The following is a 21,316-nucleotide window of genomic DNA, read 5'->3' on the forward strand; positions in this document are numbered from 1 at the left end:
TACCATAGTACAGCTAATCGGGTGTTACTCAATGAGGGGAGTTGTTTTTTTTTGTTTTTTTTCTGGCTCTCGTACAGGCGAGTGGGAAAACCTGGTGTTGAAGTAGCTCGGCGAAAATTATACCGAGTCGTGCTTTCTCCGTTTGGATGGAAAAGTGTGTGTTCGACGCGGCCGATCGCCGAGTGATTAGGACATTTTTGTTCGACAATTAAGAGCTGCGGGGCTGTTACGTGAAATGCGCCGAGCTCATGATGCGGTGCCTTTTTTTTTTTTTTTTTTTTTTTTTTTTCTAATCTTGATGATGTTGCATCACGCGCTACTCGTGTGTATAACGAGTGCTCTAATTGCTAGAGATCGCTAAAGAGGAGTAAAAAAATATTTAAGATTACCATCATGGGGCAAACATTATATGCCATTGTTGATTGATGTAACTTGAATTGGACATACACCTAACCCTGAGGAGGGAGTAAAAATTAGTTTGGCAAAATTTATCGCGAGTAAAACAGTACTTGGTAGTTGTGTAGAAGCAGCTATTTCTTATTCATCTACCGGTTAAAATTTAATTTTTTTTCTTTTATCGTGTTTTATAATCAAAATTTTCCGGCCGTCGAATTCTGAAAAAATATTCTTCACGTAGGTATGTGAAAATAGAAATAATTATAGATTCGCATAAGCTACAGATTTATGAAAATTGCTTGACACATCGTTCCTCACCGTATAGAAGCAAAGTTTGATTTTTCACGCGCACTTATTTTCTCTTCCCCATCGGTCGTGTAAGTGATACTCGGAAACGGTACTTAAAGACCGTATGAAAAAGATGTACTTAAAACAATTAGAAACGCCGCGCAAACGGTACAAATTAATTCCCAGAACAGGAGCTTGGTGCCAAGCGAGGCAAAGGAAAAAAGAAATGTTGGATCCTGCAACGAAGATGTCACTCCTAGAAAGTTGTGTATAGGATGTCGCAAAAAAAAAAAAAAACATACATACATACTTGCACACAGTCATACAATTAACATAAGCTCGCGCAGGTGCATTTTCCACGTCTAATTGGCGCAAATCGGCACCGCGTGGCTGTTAACGACGCGTGCACTTTCTAACTATACGAAAGAACCAAAAAAACACTTATATCATTGGAAGTAGCCAATGCTCTTCCTGGCCATGTTTTCTCAAAAAGAAAAAAAAAAAAACAAAAAAACCAGTGCCATCGGCATTTCTTTAAAACCCAAAGGAGAAGTCAGCCGGTTTGGCCTCACAAATGAAGAGCGAATCACGCGAGGTGGCAAAGGTGCACTACCATACACACACACACACACACACCACACGAGGCTCGAGTGAGAAAAAGAAAGGAGGACGGAATAAAAAGAAACAAGGAGGAAAAAAGATGACGGCAGAGGCTCCAGAGAGGCGGGGCGGACCAACTCCTAAATATTTTACAACGCACATAGGGCAGCAGAGCAGCCGTCGCGCGCCCTCTCCTTGTATACAATATAATATACGTGTTATACACGTCGCACATAATATATTATTTAAGGAAGCGGCCACGACGAGGAGGAGAGAAAAAGCGTGGGCCCAACACGTAGTGGGTCAATTCTTGGCTCAATGGAGCGGGACAATCGGCAAGACGCGTCCGTCCAACCAACTCCCCATAACTACCGCTGGTAGTAGTATATATATACAAGCAAACTCGGTGTCCATTATGTGTAGCTTCTGGCGCGCAGTTGAGCCGCAGCGGGGGGTGGCTCGCGCGGATTGTTCCTCCTTTTCACCCGGTCCGGAGCGCATCATCCCTCCACCTCGATTCCTTGACGTTTCCGACTCCCCATTATTACCTTCCTCTTCCTTTTTGCCTCGCCGACACACGCGCTCACAACCATACCTCGCATTTTCTTTTCTCTATACATACCCTCCTATGTATACGTGTTATCCCTTTCTCTCGCCAAATCCGACCAACGACACCAGCAGCGCCCCTAATGAATGACTTTCGAGAGCGGCTACACGTTATTGTACACGAGAGGAGATACCCGAAGCGCATAGGCACTTTTCCGAGCACAAAGCAAAAGTCACTTTTGTCGCGTTTGCGAGACCCTAACTAGCATCTCTCCGTCTTACTTCGGGGGGGAGGGGGAAATTTCCACCCCAAGATGAGCTTTTATTTTCCATTGAGAGGCTCCATGGATGTGCAATGACATACAGCCGCTTCAGCCAAATGCACTTTCGGCAGGTTAGTACACACACATACAATTAGCCCGTACATATACGATGTATACCCACTACGAAAAAAAAGCTCGAGAACTTTCGGGGGTGAGAAAAAAAATTAACTCCCGATAACTTTCCTCGAGACGAGGAAGATCTCTCTTAGCGTTTCTCGGTATCGATGCACAAGTTAATCAGCCAAACGTAGTTGCACAGGCTCTCGCTGTACACGACAACGTTTCAACGGCAACACAACGGGGTGTAACTGTTTCAACAGCGCACGCGTTTCCAGTTACCTAACTGTTGGCAACAATAATCGTCCTCGTGACGAGGAAGCGCCGACTCGGTCTTTGAAGGCACTCCGAGCCGCGTCTAGTTAATTGGACCCGCGAGAAATTTTTCAATCGCGAGAGAAACGCAGCTTGGAAAAAAAAAAAAAACATTAACGGATACTCGTATCGCCGACGATACTCGAGTACTCATACCCAGGTGGTGGAAAAGAAAAAAAAAAAAAAAAAAAAAAAAAAAAAGAGAGAGAGATGATATTCAAAATTTCGCCATCCATCAGCGTTCGGCGTGGGCGGACGTGTTGGCACTAGGCCTAAAGTGCCTCCGCTCCGGTCTATACGAGCCACGAGCCCGCACATCATTTCCGCGGAGCGTAGGCTTGAGCTAAGTAGGCTCCGTCACTTGGGGCAAAAGCTCCTCCTTCTCTCGTGCATGGATTCTTGTATGGTTGAAAGTGCCAGGGAATCGTTGCTTCTGTAATATATCCTCGTTCTGACAAGTGACCCCTCGCTAGACTCTATTTTCGGCAAAGTGCACATTGTACCAAGCTCCATTTTTTTTTTTTTTGTAAAAGTGCTCGTTTTTACGTGTCGATTCGCATCGGTAAACACACCCCGCCGATGGTCACTGCCAGTGATGACGAGCTTTCCGAAGAGCCAAGCGGCAAACTGCTCGTCGAAATGCTGCAAGCTCTGTCCAGTGGATTCTCAAACAACGACAAGGAGAACCGAGACACTCGAGTAAGTTGCGCACGTATACATCTCTTTACTAAAAAGCGGAAAGATCGATTGTTCAAAAAATAAAAGCGATTCGCCGAAAACGTTCTCGCGTGGAAACAACATACCGCGCATCATATATGTGCACGTATGTAGGGGCCTCCGCGGGAGCTTGCGTACAATACCCCGGTAATGTAAACCTCTGCTCCCAAAATAATCCGGATTGTGCGATATGCCGAGCTGTACGCGTTCGAGTGGGAGCGAAAAACGGCGGAGCAAAAAGAGCTAAAAATGAGAGAGGGGGGCAAAAAAGCTCGATGAGAAAGCCGGCTCTGATTTCAGTTTACATTCGGATACCGGGCTAATTTGGCGGCAGAGCTGAATTTTCCACGCCGCTACCTCGAGAAATTACATTGTTCAACGACATGTGGGAGGACATGGTATATATTGTTGTAGCTATGTGCATCTGTAAACAAACGTAGTGTACGCATGCAGGTGTCAATCGCGTCTTGCATGGCAATAACGGCTCCCCCTCGCGATCGGGTGGAAAAAAAGGCGAGCAAAGGAAGAGAGTTTGTTAATCTCTTGCGCGTGTGTTTCAGGACTCGTCTGTGCTAGACGGTGCCGAGGATGACATGGAGAACGGGAGGCAGCACCATCCGACCGGACGGGGGCTGAGCTCGGCCAAGCAGGGCTCCGTTGTGAGGACGTTTTTTAACAGAGGTGCGTTTGACCCCTCGTGTACACTTACTGTCCATTTTCGTATGACTGGTTATTTTGGTGCGATTGGAGGATCAGGATTGTACTTTGCGAGGGAAAGCATAGAGGGGAGGAACGCGTTCTTCTGACGTCAATGTAAATGGAGGTGCTGGATGTACGATCCTAAAAGAATGTTTTTTGTTTTTTTTTTCTGGAAATAGATCGTGTGGGAGAAAAATTGTACGTTCAATAAACAAATGAGTCCAGAAAGTTAATCAATTTTAGAAAAAAATTGGGGTTTCGTCGTCATCACAACTAATATTATTAATTCGAATTGTCCCAACATTTTTAGCTTTGTGCAAAGTATCAAAAGATATTTTCAATCTAATTTTTATTGTATTTCAAATGGGTTACAAATGAAATAAATTTTCAGCGTGGTGCAGGATAAAATCTGGATCCAACAGCAACGATGAGTCAAGATCCTCGCAAATCGGGGACGAGCCATTTCACCGTAAGTTCGACTCATGTTAAAGTAGCCATCTCTTTTATCGTTAGACGGTATAAATCACACGAGTGCGAGATCTATTTTATCGATTGTAGCTACTAGCCATTTTATCAACTAATAAATAATACATGTATTAATTCATCCAAAAAACATATATTTATATGTAAGTATGCGTGATTGGCATAACAATTAAACTAAATATTATAATAAAATTTTAATTTACCGTATGATCGCTTACCACAGCCCGATATGGGTACACAGTTTCGAAATAACAACCGTTGCTACGTCGCCTAAAATATCTACTTTGTCGTTGGTAAATAACTTACGTTTTGAGATAAGTGAAAATTCACGGTTACCGTCCCAATTGTTGAAATTAATATTTTTCTGATAATCAATCACGCACACATATCCGCACACAGTTGTTAATATAAGATTTTAAGAAAAAATCCTCACCTGCAACAATATTGCAGCCTCGCGATACAAGTCGAGCGCAAAAGTTCACAATTGCATATGTATGCACCTTCCAATGCAAACATCGAAAACGGGCAATTGATTCAGGTACATATTGATACATCCCTCATGAAAGTCAAGAATGTTTCATCGCGAATATTCTCCCCGGGATGGGTATATTATATATATATATAGTCCGTCTTTCCTCGCTCGCAAACTCCCATCGAAACTTGGATGGCAAACTTCCCCCCCGAGTATTCGAAACTCAAACGAACTACTTGTCGTGCCTGTGTTGTCACACACACATATATATATTGTAGTCAGCGACGCGAAGAGACTTCCCTTGCATAATAAAATTGTTTTATGGGCTCTTGCATTCAGCAGCTATGCCAATCAATTAAGCTCCAGCCAATAAAATAATCGGACCGAAATCCCTCGCTCATCAAGTACATATACAGAGCTTTTCAGGGCGAGCGCAGACAATCCATACAAAAGCTCGAGAGACTCATTAATTTATAAACTTTGCCTGTACTATACTTACATGGAGTGCGCGGTGCTCCGCTAACGCAGTGGCGCTAAGTTGTTATTGCCGCGGTGTATCTCGCCCTTATATCGTTTTAGTCTTGTGTACACCCGCGCGAGATAATCCAAATGCACCTGTACAGGTTTATCTTTCGGGAGTTACGTCCACAAGTTTTGAGTATAAATTGCTCGTTAGTATCTCTCAATGTGCAAAAAAGCATGTGATGTAGTCTTAACAAGATCGCAAAGAACATAGACTCGCGAGGTACGGATAAGCGAGTGATCCTCTTTCCATATCCATCGACTTTGTGGTTTGTTCAACGAAACTTCGAGGCCGGAGCTTCACAGCCGAACGGGACTTGTATTTAACGAGCAGCTGCTTCCACCCCGAGAATACATATTCCCCGGTTGGTTTACAATTTGCATAACTATATTTTTTACGCCCCAGCGTTTAATGGGACTGTATAGAAGGCATCACGAATACATCGAAAATTCTCTTCACCCAAACTTGCAGTGTGTTTGTTCCAAGCTGCACGAGAGTGAATAAAATCGCAACAATCCCTCCAGGACTACGAGTATACGCGTACAACGGGCGTGCGCTTACAATTCATATTCAAAGGCTCGAGACGTGCAAAAAAGAAGACGGATGCCCTGGGTAGAGCTCGCATAGAAACGCCCCAGCGTTATAGTGGCAATTGTATATGTGGTTCTCCGTTTCTTGCTGACGCCCCCCTCTCTCAGTGTATATCTGCATCACTCGCGGGGGGGTAAGAAGCTGCGAGCTGACGCTAGAGGATTAAGCGGTATACTCTCCAAGAGCTGTAGAAATGGCAGAAATACCCCAGAAAGGGCCAATTAGCAGAGCGTGCGTATATATATTTGAGGCTGTACGGTGGTGACGCGCGACGGAAAGTGACGAGTGCGATAGAGATGGTTGTTTTTGCTGTGTCGCACTTTGGCTCACATTGCATGGAAAGAAGCGAAAGAAACGTCGGCAGAAAAATCTCGTGAAAACTTTATCCGAGGGTCCTTCGACGCGCCCTTCGCCGCACCTGTTACAGCCATCGTATCCGGTGATGGCTTTTTTGCCGTCGTGTCCGAGACGGCTTACTTTAATTTCTTTTCCAACAAATATCTTATACGTCTCGCGGGGCAAGAAAACGACTGTCCCGAAGTCTTTGGAAAGAAAAGGCGTTTTTTTTTGTTTTTTTTTTTTTAGCACTGGTGCCATTTTTGCCGAGGATGGCACAATAAATCGCCATAAACAGCGTGAAAAACAGCAAAGATTTTCGACGTATAACTCTTCTTTTGCCGGCCGGGCCAAGTGTCGATACCAAGCACCGCTGCAAATCAATGGACACGTGTTGTATACTACTCTCTCGATGTATATAGCAGGCTCGTTGTTGCGCGACGCGATAAGCGACGGAAATTGGAATTTCTCCCCCATCCGTTTACCCATCGATTACACTCGGTGAACCCCACACGCACACGCACAGTGTAAAACACGAGAAAAAAAAATAAACTCAAGCTTATCCACCAAAAACTATTTGTAACCGCGCGATTTCTCCGCTGACTGTGATTTTACCCCTTTCGCGCGAAACTTTAGCAATCAACCCTTCCCAAAAGCGTCGACGCGACAGCGTAGCATCGATTCCACCAGAGTTTACGTGTCGCCAATGTCCTTCGCCCATAGCGTCGTCTTTGCGTCGACGTGTAGTTGGGACTCGGAGTGTCTCTGCCATTGTCATCGTGCTCCGACTGACGATGATTGAGAGCGTACTTACCGGACGAGGAGAACCGAGCGCTAATTACAGGGGACGCTGTTGATCCTTGGGGTTGTAATGGGCGCGTATAACCAGAGGGATGGAGCTCGACTGCCGAGGAGGTAATGAGGTAAAAGTGTCCGCTCAGCCGAGCGGAGTAGAGATGAGATGAGACGAGGGGTGGGATATTTTCTGTATAGGTCCTACCGCGTGATTCCGTAACGAGGTATATCCCTCTGACTCTTCATACCACGCGCTTGATGGTACAGCATACATACTGCATCACACGATTTTGACGTCTGTGCAAGGTATTATGTACAGCCGGTACGGCTGCAGGAGTCGTGTCGAACAATGAAATCGGACGCGTCGTCGTAACGTGTATTTATCGAGTTCCCGTCAGCTGCCACTGGCGCCCCGGTGTTGCACACGGACACGCGTACAGGTAGTCCCTTACTCTGACCGACCGCCCCGGCAGGTGTATATTTGTTTGCTTGGCTCGCGTGAGCTAGGACGGAAGAAGTGGCAGCAGCGCCACGCGACTTAATTTACGAGCTCGTTAAGTATATTTACGGAAAATGCGACCCTTCCGTCCTGGAGTCCTTGTTGGTGCTGCTTTTCGAAGGTGAGGCTATATACCAAAGTTGTTACGGAGCTTGTAGTTTCGATGCCTGTCAAAGTGCGTAGGCGTTTTGTACTCACGTGCAAAGTTTCAACACATAACCGTCGATTGAGCGATCGTTTCTACCTAATGGTATTTCCATCCATTTACTTATGGTGTTGGACGATGGAAAAATTCAACCATAAACATGGTGTATTTGCAGATTTGTAGTTTTGTCAATTAAAAAAAAAAAAAAACAATGACCTTTGAATCATGTATTCTTGAATGTCAATAGTTCCAAGAGTAACCTATATTATCCCCAAGTATCTATTATTTGTACTTTCGGTAAATCACACAAGATGCGATGGTATCGCCAATTATCCCTCCCATTTAAGGATATTTTTCCATCTAAGATACATTTAAAATGATGTATCATGCCAAAGTACCTAAATCATGTACCCGAAACTCCGGGGGAATCTCGATGATGCGATACATCGATACCTCTTCAATAAACATCACTCGCGTACATATACGGTTCACTTCAACGTACGTGCCCTGTGTAAGCTCAACGTAAACTTTCATCGTTCTGCCTCTGTCAAACGTATTTACATCCTACACCCGGAACTTTATCGAAACTTGGACGTGTTCGTGTGGGTGTAACTTTGCCCAGAGACGTATATCCTTCGCCGTAAACGAAGACTAAACGAAACTCGGCGAATTGATGGATCTCCTCGCCTTCCTTTGTTCCCTCGCTTCTTTTCCACCAGATATTAGCAAAGAGAGAGAGAGAAAGTTCTGCTCGATGAAAGGCTCCATTTCCTTTCGCCGGACTCGGAGTGCGGGCTTTCCCGAGAGGTAATTAAGGCTCCGAAAAAAAGTTTCTTCTTTCATTTGTGAGAAAATCAGATGGAAAAACACGAGGAAAACGTAGTCCCAATGGTTTTAAAAGTCAAGTTCCTTTCCCATTAGCAAAAAAAAAGAAAAAAAAGAATCATCGATCCGATTCGATTCCGTCTCACGCGACGCGCAAATCACGCCAACTGTGCGCAAACAAAAAGCGTAGTAAAAAAACAACTATATATATATATATATACACATCCCGAGAGCTCGCGCGCCTCCCGGGGAAAATTAAATAAGTTGGAGCGAGGCTCGGAAAAGTTGGTGCAGCTATTAATTTTGTCGCCGTCGGACACTTTGCGAAAATTCTCACGTCACTTCGACTGGGGATGCCCGTGTATACCTATATTCACACACCACCAACCTGGGAATGAAGTTTTCGCAAGTACATTACACGCGCGGAGTCAATCAACTCCGCGAGCTGTTTAACCCCCCCCCCTCCTGGAGAATCCATCTTATTCTCACGAGTCGGCTATTCTTATTCGTGGATCATTCCAAATATGTACACGAATATCTCTACCACCGATTCTTCATACCGATCCCGGCTGACATTGCATTCACATCCAAGTTCAAATTGGAATCACAAGTACCCGATGCCTGCTGCGAGGGACACCGGGAAAATTGAAAATTATCGAAGAACTTTTCCTCCATCGCACGGCGGACGAGCGGAATGCTAATGCAGTCGAGCTACTTTTATTTTCGTGGCAATTGTTCCCACATCCCGATGTATGGCGCTCTTTTTAACGTCATCGTTTTTCGGAAAAACAATGGAAAAAAAAAAAAAATGGTCTCTTTAAATTTGAACGCTGCACATTGAGATTCCGAGCGTAGCCTTTTAATAGTCACCGAGAATCAATCTCGGCGATGGACGCGAAACACTTGCCCCCTCGTGTGCATAACGAGCGAGAGCGCGTGCTTGCAGGGTATACGTGTACACGGGTGTTCGTATCGGTATACGTATATATGCGAGTTTTGGCCAACTCAAGAGGCCAGTGTAGGTGATCCGGGAGGCTGGTCACGAGCTTGGATCGGTTTCGCGCGACCCTTTACCGCTCGCAGGCTGCGGCTGGATCAGCTTTCAAAAGGAGTCGGTTATTCGCGTGTGCTCGGATACTCGCTGGATTCGCCGTTGTTGGGGAGACACGTGTTGGAAAATTATTCTGTGCCCGTGCTCCGCGATGATCTGTACATGTTTTTTTTTTTTTTTTTTTTTTTTTTTGTTTCCAGTACTTTCGTAGGGAAAATTTAATGGTTACGTGGTAGCTCTGCGTAATTTCAGCCATGTCTGACTATAGCGAGTTTGTTCTACTTTGAATTTTACACTCACCCTAGCCTCTGATAAAAGATAATGCATGTTCATGAATCGAGGTGCCGATTAAATATGCTTAGCAGTGTACTTTTAACGTATTTAAATACCGAGTGAACTTTCGTTTGAGCAACGAGAAGGTTTATCGTGGAATTTAATGGGTTACGAAACAGTAGGATCCTCCATAATTTTCATTGCTATACAATTGTGTTTTTGCTAAGTGAAAAAGCTTACCTACGGAGGGCTTTTTCAACACAGCCCACTCCATCACGTCAGCACTTTTTCTGTTCTTTACTGTAACAGAGACTCATAATAATTTTAAAGCTGGATATCGGAGTTGATGCATTGTTGCTCGTGGACAAGTGTTTTCTTGACGTGACGGAGCGATTGGGATTCCGAATTAGTGCTTAAAACACATATTTTGCTCGTTTTATAGTTTTCTTTTAGTCCTGAGTAAACAGTCATGAATACGAATATGAAATCGATGCTCCGCGATCGAATTGAACAAGTTTTAATTTCATTAAAAAAGTTTTCTTGATTGTACCTCTCGAGTGGCCACAGAATCAATTTAAAAGTTCAGACTGCAAAACGATGGTAACGGACGCCTCCCGAACTTTTCCAATTTATTTGCAGTATGGTGAGAAAAATTGGCCCGGCAATTCGACACCCTAAAGATATTCAACCCTTTTTTTCATTTTTACTAATTGTATGTGTTTAACGTAGGAAGGTAGAACCTCTTCTGTACATTTTTAGGTGTAAAATTGCACTCTTTCCGTAAAAAAATGCAGTTACGACCATTTTCCACCTGAGGCGTCGAGGAGCGATCTATGGAAAAAAGGTGTAAATCCGAGCAAACCATATACTTCAAAAGCAAACGTAGCGCAGCTCGACCGAATTTTCCAAGTACGCGAGCACATTGCCGGCAAACGGAAAATTTGCAACGCACATCGAGACTCGTGCAGTTAGCTCTGCCGGTCCATTGACGCATAACACGTGTACTTCCGCGCGTCGAGTGTGTAACGAACGAGCCTTTTCCCAATCGATCCAACCAAATGACACGCTAAACTGCGTATACACGCATACGCGACGCTCATTTGCAACGATCAGCGCCGCAGTTGGGAAAACATACGGGCTCACGACCCGTGATTTCGCGACTTTTAAAATTTTGTTTATCGTCCATGCGCGATAAAATTACAAAGTGCTCGTTCGACTTTCCATTTTTTTTTTTTTTTTTTTTTCGAGCCACGTGATTGATCATCTCGTTAGTATATTTGCGTGCAAAAATATATCAATCTCGATGGAAGCAAATTACGCGTGTGCGCTTCGCTGCGTTGATTTTATATATATCTGGGACAATACGGCTCGTCGAGGGACGAAATCGCAAAACTGAAAAAGTTGCGAAAAAACCTGCCCCGAGTGGGTCGGCAATTTCGTACTCAACAGCCCAAACGAGGCTTACCTACGACGACATTGCGAAATCATCGCTCGAAGAATTTGAATTTTAAATCTGGTGCAAAAAACGCCACTCGATCGCCCGATTCGAGCCGATTTTCTATGGCCACGCGGAGCTGCGTTTACTTCGGATTTCCCGTCAGCCGGTGCCATTGTCGAAAGTGGGTCGTATTATCCTAATCGCGCCGATTCCGCATCGGCCTCGGCTGCTTTTACTACCTGCATATGTGTACCCCTCGTTGTCGTCGAATTGCCGGCAGCGATGGCGCATTACCATGGCAACAGGTAGATACCGCGGCAGCTCCTCCGCAGCGTATCCTCTTCTTCCTCCTTATTAAAATCAGATCCCGGAGGACGGGTTTTACCGATGATATTGAAACAAAATGCAGCCACTGGAGGAATTTTAATATGATGATACATTTCCTTTTATTCCAGACCATATCTTGCGTACCTTCAATTTAAAAAGGGTATTTTGCTTGTTACTTGGATAGCAAGGAGCTTTTTATTTCCATCGAAATGAGCGATGAGACGGAATTTCCGGGGCTACAATGGTAGGACGTGGTTTCACGTCCGGTAGAACTCCCATTATACGCGTTTGACACGGAGTCGACCACCACCCCCCCACTTGGCGCACGAACTGCTAAAAGTGAAAAATATTCCATTTTACATTCTAATATTGGATGTCCCCATTTCTCGGAGCTAAACGAAAATTGGAGAGTTTCATTTCACGTGTACGAGTTTCACAAGCTCCACTGCGACTCGCCCCGAAATTCATCCTGAATTTCGTCTCCCGAGTGTACATTATGCATGCTACGATGCACACGCGCGGCGATATCTCTCTTGCGAACAAACTAGCCGATGGGAGCATGAAATTCGAGCAAATTAAAATTCATCGCCGTGGAAAAAAAAAAAAAATTCCCCTTCCAGTCGACTTACACACGACCATCGCAGAAGCTACACGGAAAAATCAAAGGATCCAAAAAAAGGCGACGCGTCATTCTGAAATGTTAAGGAGAAAACCGACGCTGCTAAAATACTTTTTCCCTTCCCCCCCGATTCTCGAGCCGCCATCCACACCCATCGCCGACCAAACTCTAAATTATTCACTCGGCTCGCCATCACCCTATCATTATTTCACCGACAACCCCCAAAGTGTCTTTTCGCAGACAATTTATTGACGCTGAATGATTTAGGGCTATACGGGGCCTCGCGAAAACTCGTAATAAATTATTCTCTGTCGTACGGCTACCCGCGTAAATTACAGCGCATCCCTTATTCACGCGGTAGTAGGATTACACCGTACAGGTACTGGTAAAAAATTACGATCCACAATCGAACGCAATTAGCCCCCGATCGGACAAACAATGGTACGATAAAGCAGGTGACGCAGTGCATAGAGCCGGCGAATTTTTGTCAGGGTGTGCGAGGCAGTCAAGTGACAATAGGCGCTCATTACCGTCTGGAAAAGCCGTCGTCTTGGAGCGCGAATACACCGAAGCTGATTACCGTCGGACAATGTAGCACTCGTTCTTCCGACCTACCAGCCTCGACCTACTGTATATGCACGACCCACCCCTGCGTTTCTCGCATTACTCTCTTGTCGCGTGCTCCCCCCTCCTTCGTATTAGCATATAAATGAAACGTTAAATGACATGCCGTTGGATGTAAATACCTACGCGGCTTTTCGAGCGAGTTGTCGGGACGGTCTGGTGGGTGACCGCTTTTATTTACTCACAATCTTCAGACGTTGCGTACCATTTATATTTAGGGATTGTTTTTTTCTGATTGAGCAATAGGTATGTACTGTGTGTAGTTACACTATTTTGGCACAACAAGCCGTGTCTTTCACAATTTTAGTTTTTTCATCCAGCATATCTCACGATTCGTTTTATTAAATGGTCTAAAAAGAGAGTGGTCCAGACTATCGGGCCATCCAAGCAACAGATCATAATCAACAATTTGAAAAGTATTCTTCTAATATTATTACAACGATAACCATCTAAAATCTGCGTTTCTCTCCCAGTAAACACACAAAGTTTATCTTCCTGCAATTTATATTTTGCTAAACAAACCATGCACCGTACAAAGCACAAATACCACACGTGTTGTAATCGAGACGTCTCAATATCCCTGTTTATCCGGAGGATTCATGCCCTTGATGCGTTATACTCATTAGCTCGGTGCTCGAGCTCGTTATTAAATTTGGTAATTGCGTTTGCGGTCGCGCTATGTAACCTCCGCGCGTGTGGTTGGTGTACCAAAAGTCTGATGTTTCGGTCGGGTGTGTTTGCCGATGTACCCTCACGGCCCAGGGGACCACAGCTCGGAATTATTGGTTTTTGCGAGTGCGTTTGACCTGTTTAGTTGTCGATTGCGCGTAAATGGTCACCGATACGTGATACCGCGAGGTGAAACGTTGTGATTTTAGCTGAAAACCAACGCGTACAGATAAGCTTGTGATTTTACGCGACAAGCGATGGATGGTTATTGCGCCACGCTATAGAATCCATAAGGGAGTAAAATCCATTTGGGTTTGGTATTTTTAGCTGATTACCTTATTTTTCTATCGCCGAATGCATTGAGGGATGCCTTGCATAACTCAGGTTCCCGCAGACAAATGCATAAACATGTCACGTACAGTAGCTGGAACGTAGGATGGCATTCTAAAGTACCGAGTGACACTGAGATATGGAAAGAGAAGCTCGGCAGGGTGTCTTTGAAGCAACTCAAAAAAATTGTGCTTTCAAAGAGTACCCACGAATAAACAATGTTTTTATTTCTTTTTTTTTTTTTTTTTCAACAAAAAAGATTCAATGTACACGGGTAAATGTAGAGAAATAGTGCTTTGGTCGGAATGTGTGACCCTCGCGATGAAATAAGAATAGAAAGCCATCGCTTATGATTATATACCCGGAAACTTGGCGTAAACATATTTCCCCTAGTCTGGCTGTATAGGTACACAGGAGCAGCATGTCGTGACCGAAAATTGAATCGATACACAAGCGTGACTGCAGCTTATTTCGCGGCAGATATCAATTTTTGCGTTGCGCCGCTATACGCTATATACATAAGCCCCGACGTCTTCTCGCAACAATAGATGCGCGCCACCGTACTTTTATCCGGATATATGAATTTCCCCCCCCCCCCCCCCGAGCAGCCCGACTTACATCGCAATACCAGTGTATGACATTTTTTTTCTCTTCTTTTCAACGTAAGCGGGCGTGTACCACTTTTATTTGAAAATTTTACATAACAGTGGCGCACGTGTTTCATTGTCAAAAAAATAGTTGTCATCGTTTCAGTTAGAATAACAACTTTACAGAGTTCCCGAAGTTTACATTTCGAATGAATATCATCAACATCCAGCGTCTATCTTTCGGGGTGAATTCACGAGGTGCGAGTATTCGGAAGAATCAGTTTGGCAGGTGGTGTCGGCCAAGTTATACTTTTTTCATCCAACGAACGAGGTAAGAGTTAATGGAGCATGATGAGAAAAAATTTGATAAAGCTTTCAAGCGATAGTACTGCGAATGTGCTTTGAAAGCTGCAAATGGAAGTAAAAGTTGGTTGCGAGCTCTCGGTGCGGGCTCGTAACGCGAGACATATGGAGAGAAAGTGAGAGGCGTTCAATTAAAGCAAGTAGGTATGCACTGATGCGTGTGTATCGCTATTAGTAAACAATCACTTAGCGGCACGCGTTACGTTTGTGTTTAATCAAGATGAGACTTTATGAGGAGTAGCAGAGTATTTTCATCATATGATGATTGTCTTAGCATGTAATATGGGGAACCAACTGTTTTTTGCACTGTTTTTCAATTAAAAGCTTATGGGAATCGAACTATTTATTTAGGGTGAATGGTCACACAATACCAATGACAAATTTGTCGTGGTGTAACTTGTATGAAAATATAGAAATGATTTCAGCACTTAAATGTCAGAAAAATGATTGAAGCAGCTGCAATTAACCAATGTTTACTTCAAAATAGATAAAACCGATGTTTCAGTCAAAACTTACTTGGCAACAATTTTTCACTAGTTACTTCAATTAGTCAAATGTTCACTGCCAATCATTACTATTTCATAGATCTAGTTGAAGAGAGTGAAACTATACAGAAAGTAAGCTTTTAAAATTTAAAAAAATTTTTGTCTGAATTTGAAGAAAAAAGAAAAAGTAGAGCTCGATATTTCACGTAGAAGTCTCGCACCCAATTTTCAAACAAAAAATCCAGCGGCGAAGAAAAAAAAAAAGCGAGTAAAGAAGAACCAGCATGTCTTATCTCGCACCCGAGATCTTTGCTCCAAATCGCAAGTGGCTGAGACAGCTCGTACGTCCCTCGGCGGCAAGTGTTTCATTATCGAGAGTGGATTATTGAACCAGCGACAAGACCTCGGCAGAGCCTTACGTGCCCTACCCCCCGCGTCTACGCGAAAAAGCAGAGACGAGCCTCGGCACACGGGAATAATATCGAGCCGAGCTCAGCAGTTTTGACAATATTTCGCCTTCCCTCGCCTCGGACGTTCGAGTGTTTCTCGAGGGATCAGAACACACTCTATAGCGCGGATGCCACGCGGGGGGAGGGGGTTGCGGGATAAAAACTTCCGCCGCACCTCTCGGTATACTTTTTTTCTCTTTCTCTGCTCATTGTCTTTTTTTTTCCTCCCCCTAATTTTCCTCTCATCCCCGCTCGCCCGAGTCAGAAAGAGAAACAAAAAAAAGGTAAATGATAGGCTCTTCGCGCCAGCTAATTTTGGCATCTTTCTTTCCCCGACTTTTTTCCCCTCCTCTCGTGCCAGCAGCTGGCCTATCGACACCTACGGTATCAATCACGCCCAGGGTCATGCGCTCCCGAAGGGTTTCACGGCCGAGCCTCCCGAATGTATGTATGGACGACACAACTGTTGTATCGGGTGAAAAAGTTGGTCTATAAACTTCGATACGAGGGCCATTTTTTCCCCAAGGGAGTAGCGATTGCGTTGCAATGAGGGTTTTCCGTGGTTGGGTGTTGCCGGAGCTCAATAAAGAGGTTCTGAAAAACTATGCATCAATGGTGCAATCGACGTGAGGTGATGGGGTCACGGTGGTGTACGTCTGGCAGCTGAAAATGGGTGACGATTATGCGTCATGACAGGGAACGCCGACTCGTGAAAAAGAATAAACGCCGTTTTTGTTCTTCTTCGCGGAACTTTTGCGTGCCAGCTCGGGGAGATGGCAAAGTTTGGGCGGGCGATGCCTTCTGCGGCGCGAAAAGTTCGTCTTTTAAACGCTGCAGCTCCTCCGTGCGCAAAAACGAATTGGTTGATAAAATGTGTGTATAATCGGTTTAACTTTTTTTCTCTCCCCCCCCCCCCAGAGTTGACTGCACTTGTTCCCGGAACAATTGAGCATGTTCCGATGTAGCGACGAACTTGACTGAACGTAGTTTGAACTTAAATCTTAGACATACGTATACGGAAGCCGAGCTTGTTATTTGAAGTTTGCACCAAGTATATGCACACCCCGAAGTTTGGTCCCAAAGTCATGACTGAGTTTCTCCAATCTCCCCTCTCACTGACTATGCAGCCCTTCAATTACAAATGAATAAACTTGTTTCCCCATCCTCGAGATACCTGTCTAGAAATGACTACGGAACTACTCGCAACTCGTAAGAAAAATCTATTATTCGCAACTTCCGATGCAAAATAAACCACGAGCATAACTATTCCTGCTCCAGGCTTTTACCTCTTTTCGGCCAAACATTCGTTTGGACGCATATACCAGTGAAATTCTTCGCGCAAACAACTAAGTACACCCACCTTGGGAATTCCAGGTGGAAAATTAAATTTTCCGCATTTCGAAAGTACAAGAGCCCGTCGCGAAGACGCAACCCTTCCCCCCGACAACAACGGTATCTCGAGATTACCGCGAAAATTTCCGTCAACCCTGAGAGGAGCTCTCTGTTCTCAATTAAACAATCGAGTGGCTTTCTCCGCGGGAACAATATATATATATATATACCTCGATGATGTTGTTTGCGTCGCACGAGGGTGGTAGTCGCGGTATACACAACAGCGGGGGCTGGAGTCGATTCGAGCGCAAGGGTGGAAAATTTGCATTGAAATTAGCAGATTGAATTACCACTCGCGTAAATAACGCGCCCCCCACTCGTTCCCCTGAGATTACTCTCCGCTCTCTTTGACAACTCTATAAATACTTGCCCACACACGCTCAATGGACTGCTCTCGGTATTTACGACTGGCATGCATGGATGAATCGCCCAAGTGCAGAGCGCAATTCATGAAGATTCGCGTTTGTACGACATAAGTATATCGTACAACAGTATACGGAGGTATGCACGCCAGGGGCACTCGAGAACAGACCACCTACTCCTGTAATAGCCGGCCAATTTCGCGAAGGAGGCAGCGGTCGAGGTGGTTTTGGACCCTTTCCCGGCTCGGTGAGAGAGTGAAGGTCTCTCGGAAACCCGTGATTGCGGGCGCGGATGTTTATTCGGATGAAAGACCGGTACTTGGTAATCCTCGCGGAAGCAAAGGGATTTTTTTTTTTTTTTTAACTTGGAAGTATATCCCGATGATTCGTCGCAGCAGGTGAGGGGGCCACTTGATTTCTAGGTCGGCAAATACAGCAGCTACAGCTTGAATTTCTAATACATTGTTGCCTTTCTCTCCAGAGGTTTTTCCGGCTGACCTGATTCGTAATTTACATGAGCATCGCAGAGACACTTTCTTACTTACTTAGAAACAGGAGCACCGTCTCATCAGGATGTAAGGGCATTTTCGATGCTACATCGAATAACGCCTACTCGACAAAGTAGATCCTCGAACGGCCGTTAATATGACAGCCTCGTTTATTTCCAGCAAGCGAAGCCGAATCATCGATTCCCGTTAATCGCATTCTGCTGTCTCTCTCTTTTTTTTTTTTTTTTCTTTTCACCACCCCAACACCTCTCCCCCCGATCTCCCGTTTCTCCGAGTGCTCGTTCAATTAGAAGCCGCTACTCGTTTCGCGAAACCTTCGAATTACGCTTCTCAACCCCCACCCCGCAATCTTTTGTTAAACTCCTCGAGTCTCACTCCGCTCGACTGCACTCGATTTCCATTCGATGGATAAATTCGCCCGATATCCATTGCTCCCTTCGGAGTTGATTGTACGCTTTTATTGTGTCGTTAATTTTTCTCGGAACCCATCCAAGGGGTAACCAGAGCTCGCGTATCTATGGACGCCAGGTTGAAGAGAGAAAAGAAAAAAGTATCGCTCGTCGAAGGTGTGCGCTGTTTACGTGCCCGGGACGCGAACAATGCCTGGGAGAGGTCAAGTGGGGACTCTCTCTCCGAAGAAGCGAGTCTTACTCGGCCAGAATTTGACTCCCCCGCGACAACGCGCACACGTACATCGTTTTGTTCCCTCCCTCTCTCTATCTTTTGTTTGATGTATTACAAAGCTTCTTCTCGTTGGGACTGTGTATTTTGAGAGCAGCGGCTTCGATCATTTGGGTTTTGCAGGGCGGCGTTCCCGTTCGGCGGAGCCTCGAGCGTGTGCATCTTCGGAGGCTGCCGTGACACCGAAGGAAATTGAAGTGCACACGGCTCCCTCCGACGAAATCTAAGATATATAGGCCGAGCATCAGCGCTCCTGTGTTGGCGAGGGGTATCGGAGATCTCTCGAGTCCATTAGGGGCTGGGAGAGGCTCGCGTGATATCTGGACCGTGAAATCTCGAGTCTGTCTCGCGTTTGTACGACGGGTAATGCGTGCTGTTGGCGTTTTTTTCGAATTTTCGGCTGCTGAATTTTCAATTTTTCAAAGTTCGGAACGGAGTTTCAAGGGATTTTCCAACCAACGTGACAGCGATAGCTTCCAGAACTTGGATTGGAAATTCAGAGAAATTTGTGCCGTCCACTCGGAATGTTTGATCCAGCGGAGCGCAGGTCGAAGTTTAAGAGCTCGCGGTACGCTAAATTGGAGGATTTTCAAAAAATAATGGATTAATTGGTTTTCTTTCTATGGTACTTTTTAAGAGATATTTCAAACATCGTCGGGCTATAGATAGAACTTGTTCCTAGAGCACCTCAAAGTGATTCCGTTTTTATAAAAGATTACGTTTTTAATACGCGTGACAGTTCATGTAGCCCCTTTGGTAATGAAAATTGCAATGAAAACTAAATTTTTTGCTTTTCCTTAAATCTGATGATGCACGATGGTAGTCCACGTGCTGTACTCAATTTTAGGATCATTAAGATTTCAATTAGAATTATCACTCTAACTTACTAGTCAAAATTGATGAAAATTAAGTAGTTCAGTCTTGCCTCCACTGCTAGCGATGTATGAATAAAGTTATAGCTTATATTGGATTAGTTCAACTCGCCCTTCGCAGTGACTTTGTTTGTACATTTAAGTATCTAATTTTAAATCAAAAATAAATTGAAAACTCGCTGTGCACAGCTCATCTCTGTCGTTCCGATCTCTGCGCTGCGCTGTTTAAACTTGGGAGGGGGGGGGGAAATATCAAGCTAAGAAGAGGATAAAAGGGATTACCGTCGACTCCGAACGGTCACCAATGCTCAGCACTCCAGGCTCGACCTTAAATAGCTATTAAACTCAAATGGTTATTAAATGTCGCTCCCGAGGCAGTGCATCGCGTCCCTGTAAAGTAATGTACGTATATATATATCGAAGGATCAGCGCTAGATGAGCAGAGCATGGCAGAGACGCGAGAGGAAAGTACATTCTTTCATGCGAACAGCAGCTCAGGAGCGAGATAATCGGAGCGCCGAGCTTCCTTTGTCCCGGAAAAATGCGCGAGCTTTTGTTGGGCAATCTTAATATGTATTTTTACGAGCTATGTATAACCACTGGTGCGTAAAAGTTGACAAACTTTATCGTCTGATTAAATCTTTTTTTTTTTTTTTCCTATTCATACCGACTTGAGTATGATCGAGGGCTAATCGAGAGGCATGTGTCTCTCTTGTATATATACTCCATGGATTCTTTTACCTGTGAGTTTTGTAGTTTTTTCAGATGGAAACTTTCCAACATTTTCGCAGTTCGACTACACCCCATCACTTTCCGGAAAAAAATTCTTTTGGATCAACGGATTAGCAAAAATCCCCAAAACCCTGCTCCACAGTTGATTTGAGAAAAAAAAAAAAAAAAAATAAGGCTACCGATCTCATTTCTCCGGAAGGGCCGAAAAAGACCGTCCCGAGATTACTTCGCACGTCCTCCTCCAGCCGTAAAGTACGTACGAAGGTACAGCGTGTGACGAGTCACGGGCGAATTTTTCGCCACCACACTGCCGGTTTATCGCCTCCCGCGTACAACGCTGTATAGCCCCAGACTCGCCACGAGGGTTGTAAACTTTCCTCGTTCCCCCGTATGAAGCGAAATTGCGGGCCTTCCACGGCGCGACCGTAAAAACTTCAGGACTGGAGGTAAAAAGTGCACTCGACGGTTTTGGTGTCGAATCCTTATGAAATTTCCTATCAGAGTCCGGAGGAGGGCGAGTAAAGGGAGAAAGAGGAGGTCTCGGGAAGAGAGAAACTCACCGCTCCGCGCAGGGGCGTTGGCGGTGACGAGCAGCAGTCGTATGCGTCCCCCTCCCCCACCTTCGAGCGAAGCTAGAGGTAAACAGAAGAGCGAAGTCGAAGACGCGGTAAAGCGATCGCGACTGGAATGCAGCTCGCGTTTCGGGCTGGCCGGAGATTTTTCCACAGGGAATGCGTTTCGGGATGACATTCAACGAACGTGGTACCTTTTTTCTACCGTAAACTCATGTTTCGATCATATATGAAAAAAAAAAAGCCCAAGCATGCAAGAGTTTTTAAAGAGAGTTGCACCTTAATAAACTGGCGACTTTGGCACGCGTTGGGAGCATAACGTAGGAGCTTGGAGAAGGAAAAAGAGTAAAAAACCAAAGGAGCCAAAGTGG

At 44.9% G+C, this 21,316-nt stretch overlaps 1 protein-coding gene across 1 annotated transcript; it reads left to right on the forward strand.

Annotated features, from left to right (window-relative positions):
• Positions 1–3,071: 3,071 nt before the first annotated feature.
• Positions 3,072–4,462, forward strand: LOC149374737 (uncharacterized). The gene is made up of 3 exons (XM_089592169.1): positions 3,072–3,224; positions 3,803–3,923; positions 4,333–4,462. Exons 1-3 carry the CDS (start codon positions 3,105–3,107, stop codon positions 4,428–4,430), a joined length of 339 nt encoding a protein of 112 aa, XP_089448295.1. The 5' UTR covers positions 3,072–3,104; the 3' UTR covers positions 4,431–4,462.
• The last annotated feature ends 16,854 nt before the right edge of the window (positions 4,463–21,316 follow it).

This window comes from Copidosoma floridanum, unplaced genomic scaffold (assembly GCF_036245765.1).
Source record: "Copidosoma floridanum isolate Cflo_tuat_1 unplaced genomic scaffold, Cflo_Japanese_pri ptg000014l, whole genome shotgun sequence".
Lineage (NCBI taxonomy): Eukaryota > Metazoa > Arthropoda > Insecta > Hymenoptera > Encyrtidae > Copidosoma > Copidosoma floridanum.